This window comes from Penicillium psychrofluorescens (genome assembly GCF_964197705.1).
Source record: "Penicillium psychrofluorescens genome assembly, chromosome: 6".
Classification (NCBI taxonomy): domain Eukaryota; kingdom Fungi; phylum Ascomycota; class Eurotiomycetes; order Eurotiales; family Aspergillaceae; genus Penicillium; species Penicillium psychrofluorescens.
Window position 1 is genome coordinate 3,051,414 of NC_133444.1, and position 12,772 is coordinate 3,064,185.

Sequence of the window (12,772 nt, forward strand, 5' to 3'; positions counted from 1 at the left end):
TCTCAAAACCTCCCATGGCTTCTTTGATCATACATGCCATCCGTTATGCTCGCTCTCCTGCCGTTCCTGCTTTTATTATTCGGCGGTGCTATTGCGCAACCTCACCATGATGATTTCATGGCCTTGGTCACCGTAACGAAACCCTTGGCCCCAGAACGTCCTAAGCAACTCCTTAACGTGTTCCTAGCTTCCCGATGTCTGGGCCGTGAATTTTGAGGTGACATATCATGATCGCACGCGCGTGAGCCCCGGGTATTGGTTCGTGGCCCCATATGGAAGGATCGTACACCTGAAAACAGGTCCCCAGCCCTTTCAAGTGGGGCCGTATATTTACGATGAAGATGGCGTAGGTTCTCACTATTGGAAATGTCCCTCAGTGGAACAGAATGGGCTGACTAAGTATGCCAAAATAGGTTCTGATCTGGGTCGGCTCACGCCTGTTCAACAACGCCAATGTGTATGATTTCAAGGCGGTTCATCACATCGGCGATAATCCCTACCTCTCGTTCATTGTACACGAAAATGACGGCCATGGAAAGGGACGCGGGGTCATCATGAACCACAGCTACGAAGTCGAGTTGGAGCTGCAGGCACTGGAAAACTTGACACGATTCGATCTCCATGAATTCAATATCCTCCCGGGAGGCAAGACGGCTCTCACCTGCGGGTATTGGCCCGCGGAACTGAGCTTAGCGGACCTCGGACGCCCGCAGGAACAGTCGTTCTTTCTCACGGTTGGCTTTTACGAGGTAGACATTGCCACAGGCGAAGTGGCAATGCGGTGGGATGCCTCTGCGCCCGGAAACGTTGCGATGCACGAATCGGTCAAGTTCTTGGCCAACACGGAACCAGAAGAGGCGCCAGGGAACGATTATCTGCACATTAACTCTGTGGACAAGAATGCGGACGGCAACTATCTGATCTCTATCCGCTTCACCAACACCATCTATTTGATCTCTGGCGCGGATGGCTCGATCCTGTGGCGACTAGGAGGACGAGAGAGCGACTTTGATCAAGACTTTACCTTTTCCAAACAGCATGATGCTAAATTTATCGAGTCTGAGGGAACTCGCCATATCATATCCTTCATGAACAATGCAGCCGATCACGAAGAAAAGGAAGAAGACGTCTCTTCAGCTTTGATTGTGGAGCTCCACACCGGCACTACTCCGATGACAGCGCAGGTGATTCGGCGTTATTACCGACCCGATGGCCAACTGACTCGACTTCGTGGCAACGTGCAGCCACTTCCGAATGGCAATGTATTCGTTGGCTGGAGCGATGGCGGCTATCATTCTGAATTTTCGCCCGAGGGTGCCAACTTGATGGAGGCCAAATTCGTGGACTCTCAACTATCGACGTACCGAGCATATAAGTTCGAATTTGTTGGCCGGCCGACTGCACCGCCGAATTTGGTGGCCTCTGTTGCGGAAGCTATGGAAGATAATCTGACAACTACGCTTCACGTCAGTTGGAACGGCGCGACTGAGATTGCTTCGTGGAACTTTTACGCACAGGCGGAGGAGAGAGAGCCCCGTCGTTTCATTGGAGCCACAAACAAGACTGGCTTTGAGACGATGTATGTCATTCAGGGTTATTTAGACTGGATATCAGCCGACGCACTCGACCGCGACGGGAACGTCCTGGGCAGTTCCACAGTTGATCGTACTGCAGTACCCACCAACTGGATGACATTTCCGTTCAATAAATCCAACCATCCAGTCCCGGAGGACCCATCGGGTCGCTTCTCAAGTATCATGGCGGACCCCAAGACGGAGCACAACGACCTGACTGTGGAAGTCCTGGATGAATCAATTGACACCCTCCATGGCCTCGAGGGCTATTTACTTCTGATACTGGTATTGGGCTCATCAGGAGCAATTCTAGCCGGGAGCTATTGGATATTCATAAAACGGCGGATAAAGACATATCGGCATATTTACCAGCATATTCCTCTGGAAGAGACAGAAGAAACCGAACTGCCTACTGTCATATCAGCCGGATAGTATACTCCGAACATCATTGTAAATAGTTTTTTTGACGAATAGAATAGGTTGTATATAAAAAAGTATCGTGCCTACGGCTCATTATCTCCGTTCAAGTAGTCCAGTCCTATACAATCTTGATTGAAAACAAAAAGACCAAGGACATTACAATAATTTCGCGCCCGCCCACTAGTTCTATCTAAGTATTTGAGATGCTTTGCCAGTCAAAGCGTAATCACTTCAGTCATCCGCAGTAGGATTGCGGAGGGCCGGGGGTTGAATATTTAGAAAGACACCCTAACTCATAAACCTACTGTCCTGAATGAGGAAACATTCTTGGACTGGCGGCTGCGGCTAGATGGCGCAGGCGGTCAAAAGAGACCACGGCGCTAAGCCTACCACGGATTGGTTCAGCGAAGGTATGAGGCCTTAATCTACTTTACAGCCTCCAGCACACAAATATCGAGCAAACATAGATTGAAAAAACTTGAAAAGATCCATCACTCAACTACAAGGTTGGGCTTAAACTTCGTTGACTTTCGGGTCGGAGCGCGACACAGATGGGGCAAGCTTGACAAAGTCTGGCTCAAGGACAGCCGACATTCCAAAGGCCATCACAAAGCCCATGGCAATTATCTCCTCCAGGACATCCATACATAGATAGATGGACGGGTTGCCGTCAAGGCCAAAACCTTGAATGTCGGCATAATCGCTGATCGCCGCATAGACCAAACGTACCAACATAAAGGGGAAAGAAAGGGCAATAGCGAGGAACAGCTTCTTCTGAAATACTTTGATAGAAGAACGGAGCTGGAGATATAGCCAAGCAGTTATCAAGTTGTAGACGGCGAACATGGCGAGGAAGATGCCCATAGACGCCTTCACAATGCTGTCTGGGTGATAGCCGCCCTTGTCGCTCTTAGCACTGCTGACTCCTGCAATACCGAGAATGAGGCCGATGATGCAGACGATTGCCAACAATTGAAGACCCCTAGGGTGCATCCTTCCTTCCGTGTCGCTAGTAGAAACATGAATCCGTTAGTCCTCATGTATCATATTCGAGAACTTCACCGAAAGCAACTCACATTTGCCTCAGCAATCCGATATAGGTCAGTAACAGGGGCGCAAGACCAATTAACTCGCACACTGCGACGGCGACCTCGATGTTGTATGCATTATTGCTGATCGTGAGCAACGAACAAATGCTGCCGGCAATCCGAATGAGAGAGAGCGTGACGCCGTAGCGCCATATCTTGCTGCCGACCCTCCAACCAGCCCGTTTCCAGATAAAAAGTGCGGCGACAAGGATAAATGGAAATACGATGAGCTGGAGGATAGCTATGCCATCTCGGTAGGTCACGGTCCCCATTGTAGCAGTATCAAATTAATAGAAGAAGAAGAAGTAGGGGTACAAAGAAAAAGGATGAAGAGCAAAGGAACTTCCGACGTGCTAGTTTCCTGAAAGAAAGGGATCAGACAATTGGTCTCCATTTATATTCCTAAGTATTCTATCTTGCGCTAGACTTAGTTAGTGTTGTTGAGATTAAAGTACGTGTTTAGAAGTTCTGGCGTTGACTAGCGCGAGATTTCTGATACTAAAAAGGAACTAGCACTGTTCCTCTTTGAGGTTTCTAGGCATCCTTTCGTCTCATCCTCCTGCAGCAACCCACGGTAAAGCGTAACGAGATCTCGGCGTTGATTGGCGAAGCATCTCAGATGCCCGAAGCAGACTAGCTCACCGTGACACTCAACCAATCATAGCATTATGTGGGTTCCGGCTGATCTTCAGCTTCTAGTGGCCCGTTGCTGTTCTAGGTAATTTGCGATAGACTCAACGATGATCTTCGGAAATTGTCCCAAACCTTCGGGTGCTAAAATGACAACGGGCGCGCGACTAATACATCTCCGGGTTCCCGCGTGGAGGTCATTGAGCTATAGGGCTATTTTAAGGACGAAATGTTGTTTGGCCCCTAGTTTTGGCCCCGCCCTAGTTTGGCCCCTCGCCATTTCCAACAGCCCCATGTTTATTTTTGGCCGCAAAAGATTTGTAGGATGAGGGGAGCAAAGCTATCAATGCAGCTTTACGGTTAGATCAATTTCTTCAAAAATGAAAGACAGAAAGCACCGCAGATCGAAATTTACTTAACGAACATCACTGTAGTTGTGCATCCCATCCAACATCGGTGGCTCCTAGCTAGTGCTGTCGATGTTCCCTCGGGAAGTGGTCGTAGAGGACAGCATCAAGGGGACCAAACGACCAACTTCCTACTCCAATGACGGCACCGTGAACTTAAACACATTCTTCGGGTCAAATATTGTCTTTAGACCGCGCAGTACCTCAGACTTATTTCCATACACCTTCTCCACCCACGCCGTCGCCGAGTCTGCGCGGGCTGAACAAAACACCGACACATACGATGTAGACAACAGACTCCCTGAGGCGGCCTTCTCCACTTCCGTCGCCATCTGCACCGCCCAAGCCTCGGACTCCGCTTGCTTCTCGGGCAAAACTGCATATCCAAGAATCTCAACCATGAAATGTCGCTCTCGTGCCCCGAACACGGAAGCTTGCGTCTGCGGCGCTGCGGATGGACCTCGTAGCTGGTGGAGAGAGAACATCGCACCTGGATCCGCAGGAAGACGGGCGAGGTTGCGGCCAATAGTTTCGGCAACGTCGGTCGTAATACAGGACACATTGTGAGTCCATGCGGAGCCGTACACATTTTTAGGGACGTGGGCACCCGCGCCAGCAATCCATTCTGGGATGGTGGTTGGTGCGACCATGTTCATCTTCGTGGGACCTAGGGAGGCGATCTTTTCGCTCCAACGTTTACCTTCCTCAAAATCGACGCCACTCCATGCAAACAGGGCGGCAAATGTAAGCCCGCGTGGGGAGTTGAAGGTAATACGTTGTAGACTGAGTTGTGGGGGAATGTCTTCTGTGTCCTCTAGATTGTTATAGGCGCTGTTAAATTCCGTAAAAGATCTCACTATATCGCTTGAATCGAAAATTATAGGTCCAGCAAGGATCTACAGTACACATAGCGTTTAGCCTAGAGTTAATCGGGGGTTGAGGATGATAGTGAAGCTTACACTAGTAAGAGGGAAAACTTTGATAGTAAGATCAATAATTACTCCAAAGACACCGCCGGCGCCACGGATACCTTCGAGAAGAGCTTCGTCAGCCTTGACAAGCTCGCCGCTGGGGTTAACGACCGTCGCGCCGATGATCTGGTCCACTCCAAGACCCCAATGGGAGGAAAATGGCCCATATCCGCCATAGCAGGCCCAGCCAATATAGCCCACGGATGGAACGGTTCCAGTTGGAGTCGCTAGGCTTTCATGCCCGAGCTTATTGACCAGATCGCCTTGCAGAATACCGCCGCCCACGGTAGCCGAGTTTCGATCAGCCGCGATGGTAACCGATTTCAAGGCCCGTAGGTCAATCAGTAAGGCATTTTGCACTAGGGCGTGGCCCTCCAAGTTATGGCCGCCAGAGCGAAGGGTGAAGGAAATCGCACTAGAATTTAAGAATTTGATCAAGGCGGCGACGTCTTTTGGTGACTGAGGTTGGACAATGGCTAACGGGATATCGCGACGCGACCGGTTCCAGACCTCACGCGTGGCGGCGAACTCGGCGGACGAGGGTGGGATATATTTAATGTTGGGATAATCTTGCAGGAACGTCTCGACAGCGGTCAAGGGGGTGGGGCCGGCCATGATGGAATCTGGGTGAGATTTTGCTTCGATGGAGGATGGTAGGAGGCAATTTTATCTCGATTCCAGAATCTAGAATTGTTAACACGAAGGTGTGAAACTGTCTTTATATAGGGCTGGAGCGCGAAGGTTTGGCACACGAGAACGGTGAGGATGCGGCGGCGGGCAACCGGGGTGGGGGTCAGAAGGAAGGGAGCCTACCTCCAGCGATCAGACGACAGGTTGATTGGAAGAGCATCTCATATACCTAGGTAGGACAAGCACCCGGGCGTGAAAGTGGACCCAAAGCTTGTTCCCTGCCCCGCTGCTGACAGCCAATTCACCCCTAAAAGCAATGGATTTTCCTAATACGGCAACTCTGGTGTTTCTGGTCCCGATTCTGATCTTATTTTTTGGCTTGGCCCCGCCACTTCTCATAGATTTAGCACGAATGTGAAGAGATGCCCTCTGACGTTTTAGTTTTTGAGTGAGCCCAAGGAACTGCCAGTGTAATGTAAATATTTGTTAGCCCTTCTTTGTGTGTTCCGGTGCCGATACTGGCTCCTCACGCAGCTTGGTCTTTTGAAAGTCTCCGCGCTGCGCCCTTAACACGCAGACAGTATCTACCAGGACATAGTGCTCACAAAATTATCTTACAAGAAGCCGTCTTAGAACATCCTGTTTTATGTCCAAAAGAGACTTCCTCTTACTTCCAGGCAAAAATACACTCTGGCCATAAATCCTGCAAGGTCATCACGTGCTGGGTTGATATTGAAATAAGGGTACAAACAGTCAGGGATCTGATCACCAATTGATTATACCAGATTGTATTGGTTAGATAGTGAGCAGATGGAAGTGAAGTTTATCGACGTCAGACGGTGCTATCACAAATGTGATGATTAGAGGGCTTCACAAAGGAGCAGCATCCAAGGGTGCCAAAAGTGAAACTGAGTTTGGAATGTAGATTCGCGTATGGCCAGCAGGTAAGGTGTACAAAACGGCAAGATAAGATTATACAAGGTCAATGTCATTGCTGAATTCTCTTAGACTTGCAAAATCCATGGGCAGGTTTTGGCAAGGCCTAGACACAGATTATGCTCTCAAATCCATTTATCGTTGGACTTGTCCAACCCGTGCTCATCTAATGATCCCACTTCCTCCCAACCACTCAGTTATAGGGTCCAATTTGAGCGGTTGTTTGCCTAGCCACCATCTAAAAACGAGAAGGTTAGAGACGTCGCCCTAGATGTCACTGTGATAGACGGGGAAACGCATACCGGCATATTTGGTAATCCAGCAGAGCCTACAGCATCAAGCTTATTCCTAGTAAGGATATAGACAGCCGCTGCGATTGGCAAATTAAGGTAGCAGCTAAGCTCGCAGCCAGCAGTGCGTTTATCCATACCACAGGATGAGCATAATTCCACTCTATGATCTTCAATAAGCCTGGTGCCTTTTGCCCTTTCATGGCATAACGCCCCCAATTCTTGCGGCGAAATTCAGGGGCGCTCGGGGGCACTGCGGGCAAAGTCTCATGGAGCTGGGATGAGCCGGGTTGGCTCACTTTTTCGATTAGTTTTCTTAGTTCCTCTGGGTCGCTGGGTGGCTCGCGGGATGACGGTGCTGCGACTGTCTCCATTTGTGCGGGACTGCGTGCGTCTTCTTCAGAACGTCGGGCTGCTGTACAGTCGACGAATAGATTTAGAGGTGAAGTCAAAATCACGGAGTGCTTGAATCGGGTTTTAAGGAGTTTAGAGAAGCTGTGACCGATATTTATAATTATGACGGGAAGGAAAATGTACCGGAGCCTTGAAAGGGCTGATTACCGGCGCCTCATAGGATACTAGCCTTGAAATGAGGTCATGAAATTCGATACCCTTTGAAAAATCTCGAAGAGAAGAAGATTTAAGGGGAATACGGAGGCCAAAGATCGACCTTCAAGTGTCGGCCCTTGTCGGGGGCTGTGGAGACGCTAAGCAAAAGAGCCCAGGCGAGACAAATAATGCGCGTAGGTACCTTACGCGAGGAGTCTATGATTATTGAGGAGGCTCTGAAAGGAGCATTCCCTATTTCAATGAAATTGCGGCCATGCAAGAATAAAAAAGGTCTCTCCATGTGGTCGAAGAACAAGTACAAAGTTCAACAGGGTGAACTTTTACGTCAAAAGAACCATATGAGGTGCATAAAAAGGTGCGACAAAACGAATGCACATCGAGAAAATGCGGCTTTATATACACAAGAACTGCTACTGCGGCCGTTCTTGGGAGATTGGACTAGGTGTTATGAATTGTACATCACGCATTCAACCTTTGAAAAGAGGGATCCAGAAGTAGCCATATAGTCGCAGGGGAGTGAGCCATCATCAGAGATGTCGGAGCACTGACCCGAGCTACCATTACAAGTCATCTCCATCGAGTTCGAATCGTATGTGCAACCAGTATCGGACAACTTGTCTCCCGCATCGGAAAAGTCGATATAAGGAGGCATGTCGCTGACGGTAGTGGAGCCACTCGCCAGCTGAGGTATCCTTTGCTACAAATGCAACCCGTTGTCCATCTCATTTTCAGCACTGTACGGCTGAAGTTCTAACATGGGTACTACCGAAGACGCGCAACATATTGAACAGGCGAACATGCAGAACATGGCAGACATTGAGAAATCTGACGACCATGTGGTGGAGGAAACCCAAAAGGAGATCCAGAACCAGTATGATCCGGAATGGATCAAAGCTCAAAAACGGTATCTCTGGAAGCTGGACTGCATCATTTTGCCCGTTGTCTCCCTTCTGTATTTCTTCGAATACCTGGATCGATTGGCCCTACCGTAACTGTTAAAATCCAAGCGTCTTAACTTAGATGTTGAAGTATCAGCAGTGGTTATCATTATCTATGTAAATCTTTCCGATCGTGGCAGTATCGGCCTCTTTATAGTTACTATCGCGGGTTTTTCGCCGATCTCAATTTTAAGTCAATATCAGCCGCGGCACCGGGCACTACAGCCTTGTCCTGGCACAAGTCGCATCTATTGTCAGCCATGCGATATGCTAGATTAGGAAATCAATTTGGTGAGCGCTGACACTCTCATACTATATTTGGTAATATTGTGCATAAGCTAGCATAATTAGGAAGGGCGAAGGGCTGTTAGGGGCATAAATCATCCCATAGGATCCCTGGAAATATCGCTCGATTGGTAGGATCAAGCTACTCTCAACAATCAGATTCCAGGGGCTCAATGTATAGGCTCTCTTCTCGCTCGTCCATGCGTAGGAGCATTTAATCTTTGCCAAATTTTGAACCTGTAGCCGCTGTAAGGGTCTAGTTCAACAAAAAAGAAGAAGAAGTGACATTCTACAAGAATCTTCAAAATGGAGAATAGCAAAAGAAGAAAGAAGAAAGAAGAAAGAAGAAAGGAAACGAGATAGATTAAATACAGGCAAGAGGCAAGTAGTGCAAATGTGATCATTCGATCCTGGCCTGTGCGATATAACAGTATACTTGAAATTGTCGATGAGGTTGCACAAGAAGATGCCTTTGCGAATCCCCGCACAGAAATAGCCCACATTTGTGTAGATCTTGTCCCGGCAATTACTGTCATCAAAGGCATAGTTACCGAGCAACTCCAAATTTGGTAAGCAGGGGGTCATTGAGCAGCCTATTCAAGCAACTCTCTTCCACACCAACTAGAACCTCCATCCCCCCATTTGGCAATACCGGGAGCACAACTTGAAGACCATTGATGCAACCAACATGTGGAGTTCGTACGGCCTCAATTTTGTGGCTCAAGAGTGGACCCCAATCCAAAGCGTACAGTTGGAAATTAATCCAGGAAGTCTGGACGCAATTGAACCCAGGGACGTCCAGGAAGGCGGTGGGAACCAGCCGATCGACGTCCTCAAGTTGCTCTACTAGAGCTACTACATCGTCCGTGAACTGGTTGTCAGCCTGAAGGATAGCTCCACGAATTTGGACCGCAAGGTCGGCCACGTTCAGCGAGCTTAGCATTTTGCGGATAGGCGCTTCGACCGCAACATATTCGAGGAAGCATCCCAGGGTATCAGTGCGAACTTTCGGGTCTGTCCGCTGGCGTCCGTCGATAGCGATGTTGAAGATAGACACAGGATTCCCCTCTAGAGTTTCAAGAGGCGACTGCACCGCCATAACTGTGCGCCAGAGAAGTGCCGATAAAGCGTCGTTAGTCGAGATCCACTTCTGATTAGAGGGCAGCGTTGCGTTCTCCGGTGATGCTTCGGTCTTTAACGCCGCCAAGGACTGCGGGGAGAAATAGAAAACCTGCCCTCGGTGGTTGGGGGACAGCATCTTTGGCGGCGCTTCCGTAGGCGTGAAAGGAAGAAGGGTGTACTCAGGATGATCTTCGATCTTGCCGGCATTGAGGCCCGACGATCTCGTCACTTGTTTTCGGTCTTTCCAAAGGTCTTCTGAAAGCTGCACTGGATCTGGAATCTCAAGGCCTTGGGCGCGACAACATCCCTCTGCCCAGACTTTTGTCCAAGTGTAGAATGATGTACCATCACCAGCCAAATGTAAGATGCACCAGGTCAATATCAGCCCCCCGCGAATAAAATTAGCTTGCACGAGGGAAATTGGCAGCCGCTCTCCAGTTGAGGGCCACACGGACCGGCGGCAAAGGGTGTCGGCATCAAAGGAGGCCACCGGGAAGGCTTTCGATTTCAACTCCGCGTAACTTGATGAAAAAGATTCAGAATCACGTAGGTCTTTGACAATAACTCGTACAGCTTCTCCATGTTCTCGTCTTTCAAATTTCATCACACCTTTTTGCTCCGAGTTGGTATCGGGAATGGCTTCGCACGCGACCTCTGGTATCTTTTGTGTGAGAGCTTCATACCCGGCTTGGATCACCCGAGCAACTTCCTCTAGGTCATAATCCTCCTGGAGTTGAAAGGGGAAGACATAACGAAGATAACCCTTGGGCCCAATGCGCTCCAGTGCTGTGAGCGTGTGAGCAGTTTCGCTATTCACAATAGAGCCCATTTTGTCTCAGTCGGTTTGTTGTACTTGGCAGAAGAGCTGGTAGTTGTGGGAAGGAGAAGCACTGGTTGCTGATCCAGGAAGGGGAAATTAGGCTGTGTTTAGTTCATTTTCTTACCGTACGAGCATATGTGTACTTTTGCAAAACTCCTAGCCCGTAGACTCCGATTCAACCGTTGTGCTTGTACACAATACCCAAATCTAATCACACTTCTACGGAACTTCTTGGAAGCAATAACGTTTGTGTCCCCGTCAACAATAAATATCTGAATAGGAGGAAGACGTTCTGGTTTCAATGTCAGAAGGACGTGCCTGGCTTGAAAAACGCCATGCCACACAGCATTTTGTTTAACATAGCGCTCTTAAAGGGCATGCTCCCAGTGAAGGGGGCTCATGCTTTCGATCAAAATGAGGGATTTGTTTCACGTTTGGCAACTTATTTCCAGCGCAACCGCAAAGCGCATATCACTTCCCAGTTATATCACTCTAAACAAGGCTGGAAGGATTGTCAGTCTTTAGCACAGGCTAGTCAAAGTTTCTTGGCAGGCCGAAACGTTTCGAGGCTTTCCCGTGGCCCTAACCTATCCCCACTTGGCTCGGGGTTAGCCAACGAGAATTGTGATACCCTGTACGCCGCTGATCTCAATATTAAAAAGGAAGTCCTGTAATTTCTCCGAGTTGGCTAAGCGTGATTTCTGGACTTCATCGCGCCTGGCAAAAATAGCTCAATTTCGATCTGCCATTAAACTTTCCGGATCAGCGCACCCGGTAACCATACCGTCGCTACAGTGGGAGGACAGAAGATTAAATCACCGCTAGTAGGCTTGGCACGCTAGTTTATAATAGAAGTAAATGACAATTTAAAAAAGACTCGAGTGCATACACAATTACGTAGGTATTTAGTGTACCATTCAACTGCTTCAATCGCTGCTTGCAAGCGATGCGGTATCGTCATGGCGAGATTGATAATTACCTGTTCCTTAACATTTGTTGATGTGATCTGGAAGTAGTCTATAACAGTCGAATAATACTAGTAATTAGGTTTCAAAACAAGGCCTATCCTAATAGAGTATAGTGATGCGTGGGTCTACTAGAGGTGGTTTACAACCGTATCTGGTCCCTGGCTGGGGAACTAGAACGTCTTTGTAGATCCATATTGTAGTGCGACAACCCAATGAGGTCACGGAGCCTTCAAATCCCAGAGGCGACGATCGTTGTTGGCGCAGGGACCAGTGGAGCGGGAAATCGCTGACAGAGGCAGATGGGTCAATCCACACTTAAAAGACAAAGTCTTCTCCGGTCAGTCAGGTCAATACTGTGTGATATTCTTTGCCGTCCTGCCGAGCACACACGTGTCCCCATGACCGAGGACTCAGCCATCCGCGCCCTCTTCGGGCCGGCTCCTACAGACCTCAATCTCGCTGCGAGTGATGTATCTGTCAATAACGGTGCCGTCATTGCAATGCTCTGTCTAGCTTCTGTGGCTGTTTTTCTACGCTTTATAGCTCGAATCATTCTCCGGAATGCTCTAATGGCTGATGACTGGGCAATTATTGCGGCACTAGTGAGTTTATTTCCGGCCAGTCTCGGCTATATATGCTAACCGATGTGTTTTGAGAGATCTGTATAGGTGCTACGGCTGGGTTAAGTATCGCAGGTAAAAAGAAACTTCTAAGATCAATGAGAGCATCCAGGTAACCAATCCATACACAGGCGGAACCGTTGGGTCTGGAAAGCATGTCTGGGCGATCACGTTGGAAGACTTGACGCACTTATACAGGGTCAGTCCAGTGATCCCCTATTCACAAATTTGAGCTACTAACCTTGCCGGATTAAGCTGCTATTCTCTTACACATTTATTTATGCCTGTTCCTGCACTTGCACTAGAATCTCTATCCTTTTTTTCTATCGACGGGTCTTTTCGCCGTTAGAACAATGGTTAAAATTTGCCATAATTTTCAGCACTTTTCTCACACTCTCCTATCCCATCATAATTTGGGTAACTATGGGAAATTCTTGCAGGCCAGTGACCTACTTTTGGACACAATTCAGTGGTACTAAGGGAAAATGTATCAACGTCGACAT

The 12,772-nt window shown here is 48.6% G+C and overlaps 5 protein-coding genes across 5 annotated transcripts; 2 read left to right on the top strand and 3 right to left on the bottom strand.

Moving 5' to 3' along the window:
• Window positions 1-117: 117 nt before the first annotated feature.
• On the top strand, window positions 118-2,006 carry PFLUO_LOCUS9611 (uncharacterized protein; the record flags this gene model as incomplete). Its single annotated transcript, XM_073787457.1, has 3 exons — window positions 118-126; window positions 188-346; window positions 414-2,006. 3 exons carry the CDS (start codon window positions 118-120, stop codon window positions 2,004-2,006), a joined length of 1,761 nt encoding a protein of 586 aa, XP_073643610.1.
• Window positions 2,007-2,507: 501 nt separating this feature from the next.
• PFLUO_LOCUS9612 (uncharacterized protein) lies at window positions 2,508-3,354 on the bottom strand (the record flags this gene model as incomplete). Its single annotated transcript, XM_073787458.1, has 2 exons — window positions 2,508-3,003; window positions 3,071-3,354. 2 exons carry the CDS (start codon window positions 3,352-3,354, stop codon window positions 2,508-2,510), a joined length of 780 nt encoding a protein of 259 aa, XP_073643611.1.
• An 896-nt stretch (window positions 3,355-4,250) lies between these two features.
• On the bottom strand, window positions 4,251-5,705 carry PFLUO_LOCUS9613 (uncharacterized protein; the record flags this gene model as incomplete). Its single annotated transcript, XM_073787459.1, has 2 exons — window positions 4,251-5,015; window positions 5,079-5,705. 2 exons carry the CDS (start codon window positions 5,703-5,705, stop codon window positions 4,251-4,253), a joined length of 1,392 nt encoding a protein of 463 aa, XP_073643612.1.
• Window positions 5,706-8,271: 2,566 nt separating this feature from the next.
• Window positions 8,272-8,508, top strand: PFLUO_LOCUS9614 (uncharacterized protein; the record flags this gene model as incomplete). The annotated part of the gene is made up of 1 exon (XM_073787460.1): window positions 8,272-8,508. One exon carries the CDS (start codon window positions 8,272-8,274, stop codon window positions 8,506-8,508), a length of 237 nt encoding a protein of 78 aa, XP_073643613.1.
• Window positions 8,509-9,286: 778 nt separating this feature from the next.
• On the bottom strand, window positions 9,287-10,690 carry PFLUO_LOCUS9615 (uncharacterized protein; the record flags this gene model as incomplete). Its single annotated transcript, XM_073787461.1, has 1 exon — window positions 9,287-10,690. One exon carries the CDS (start codon window positions 10,688-10,690, stop codon window positions 9,287-9,289), a length of 1,404 nt encoding a protein of 467 aa, XP_073643614.1.
• Window positions 10,691-12,772: the final 2,082 nt, after the last annotated feature.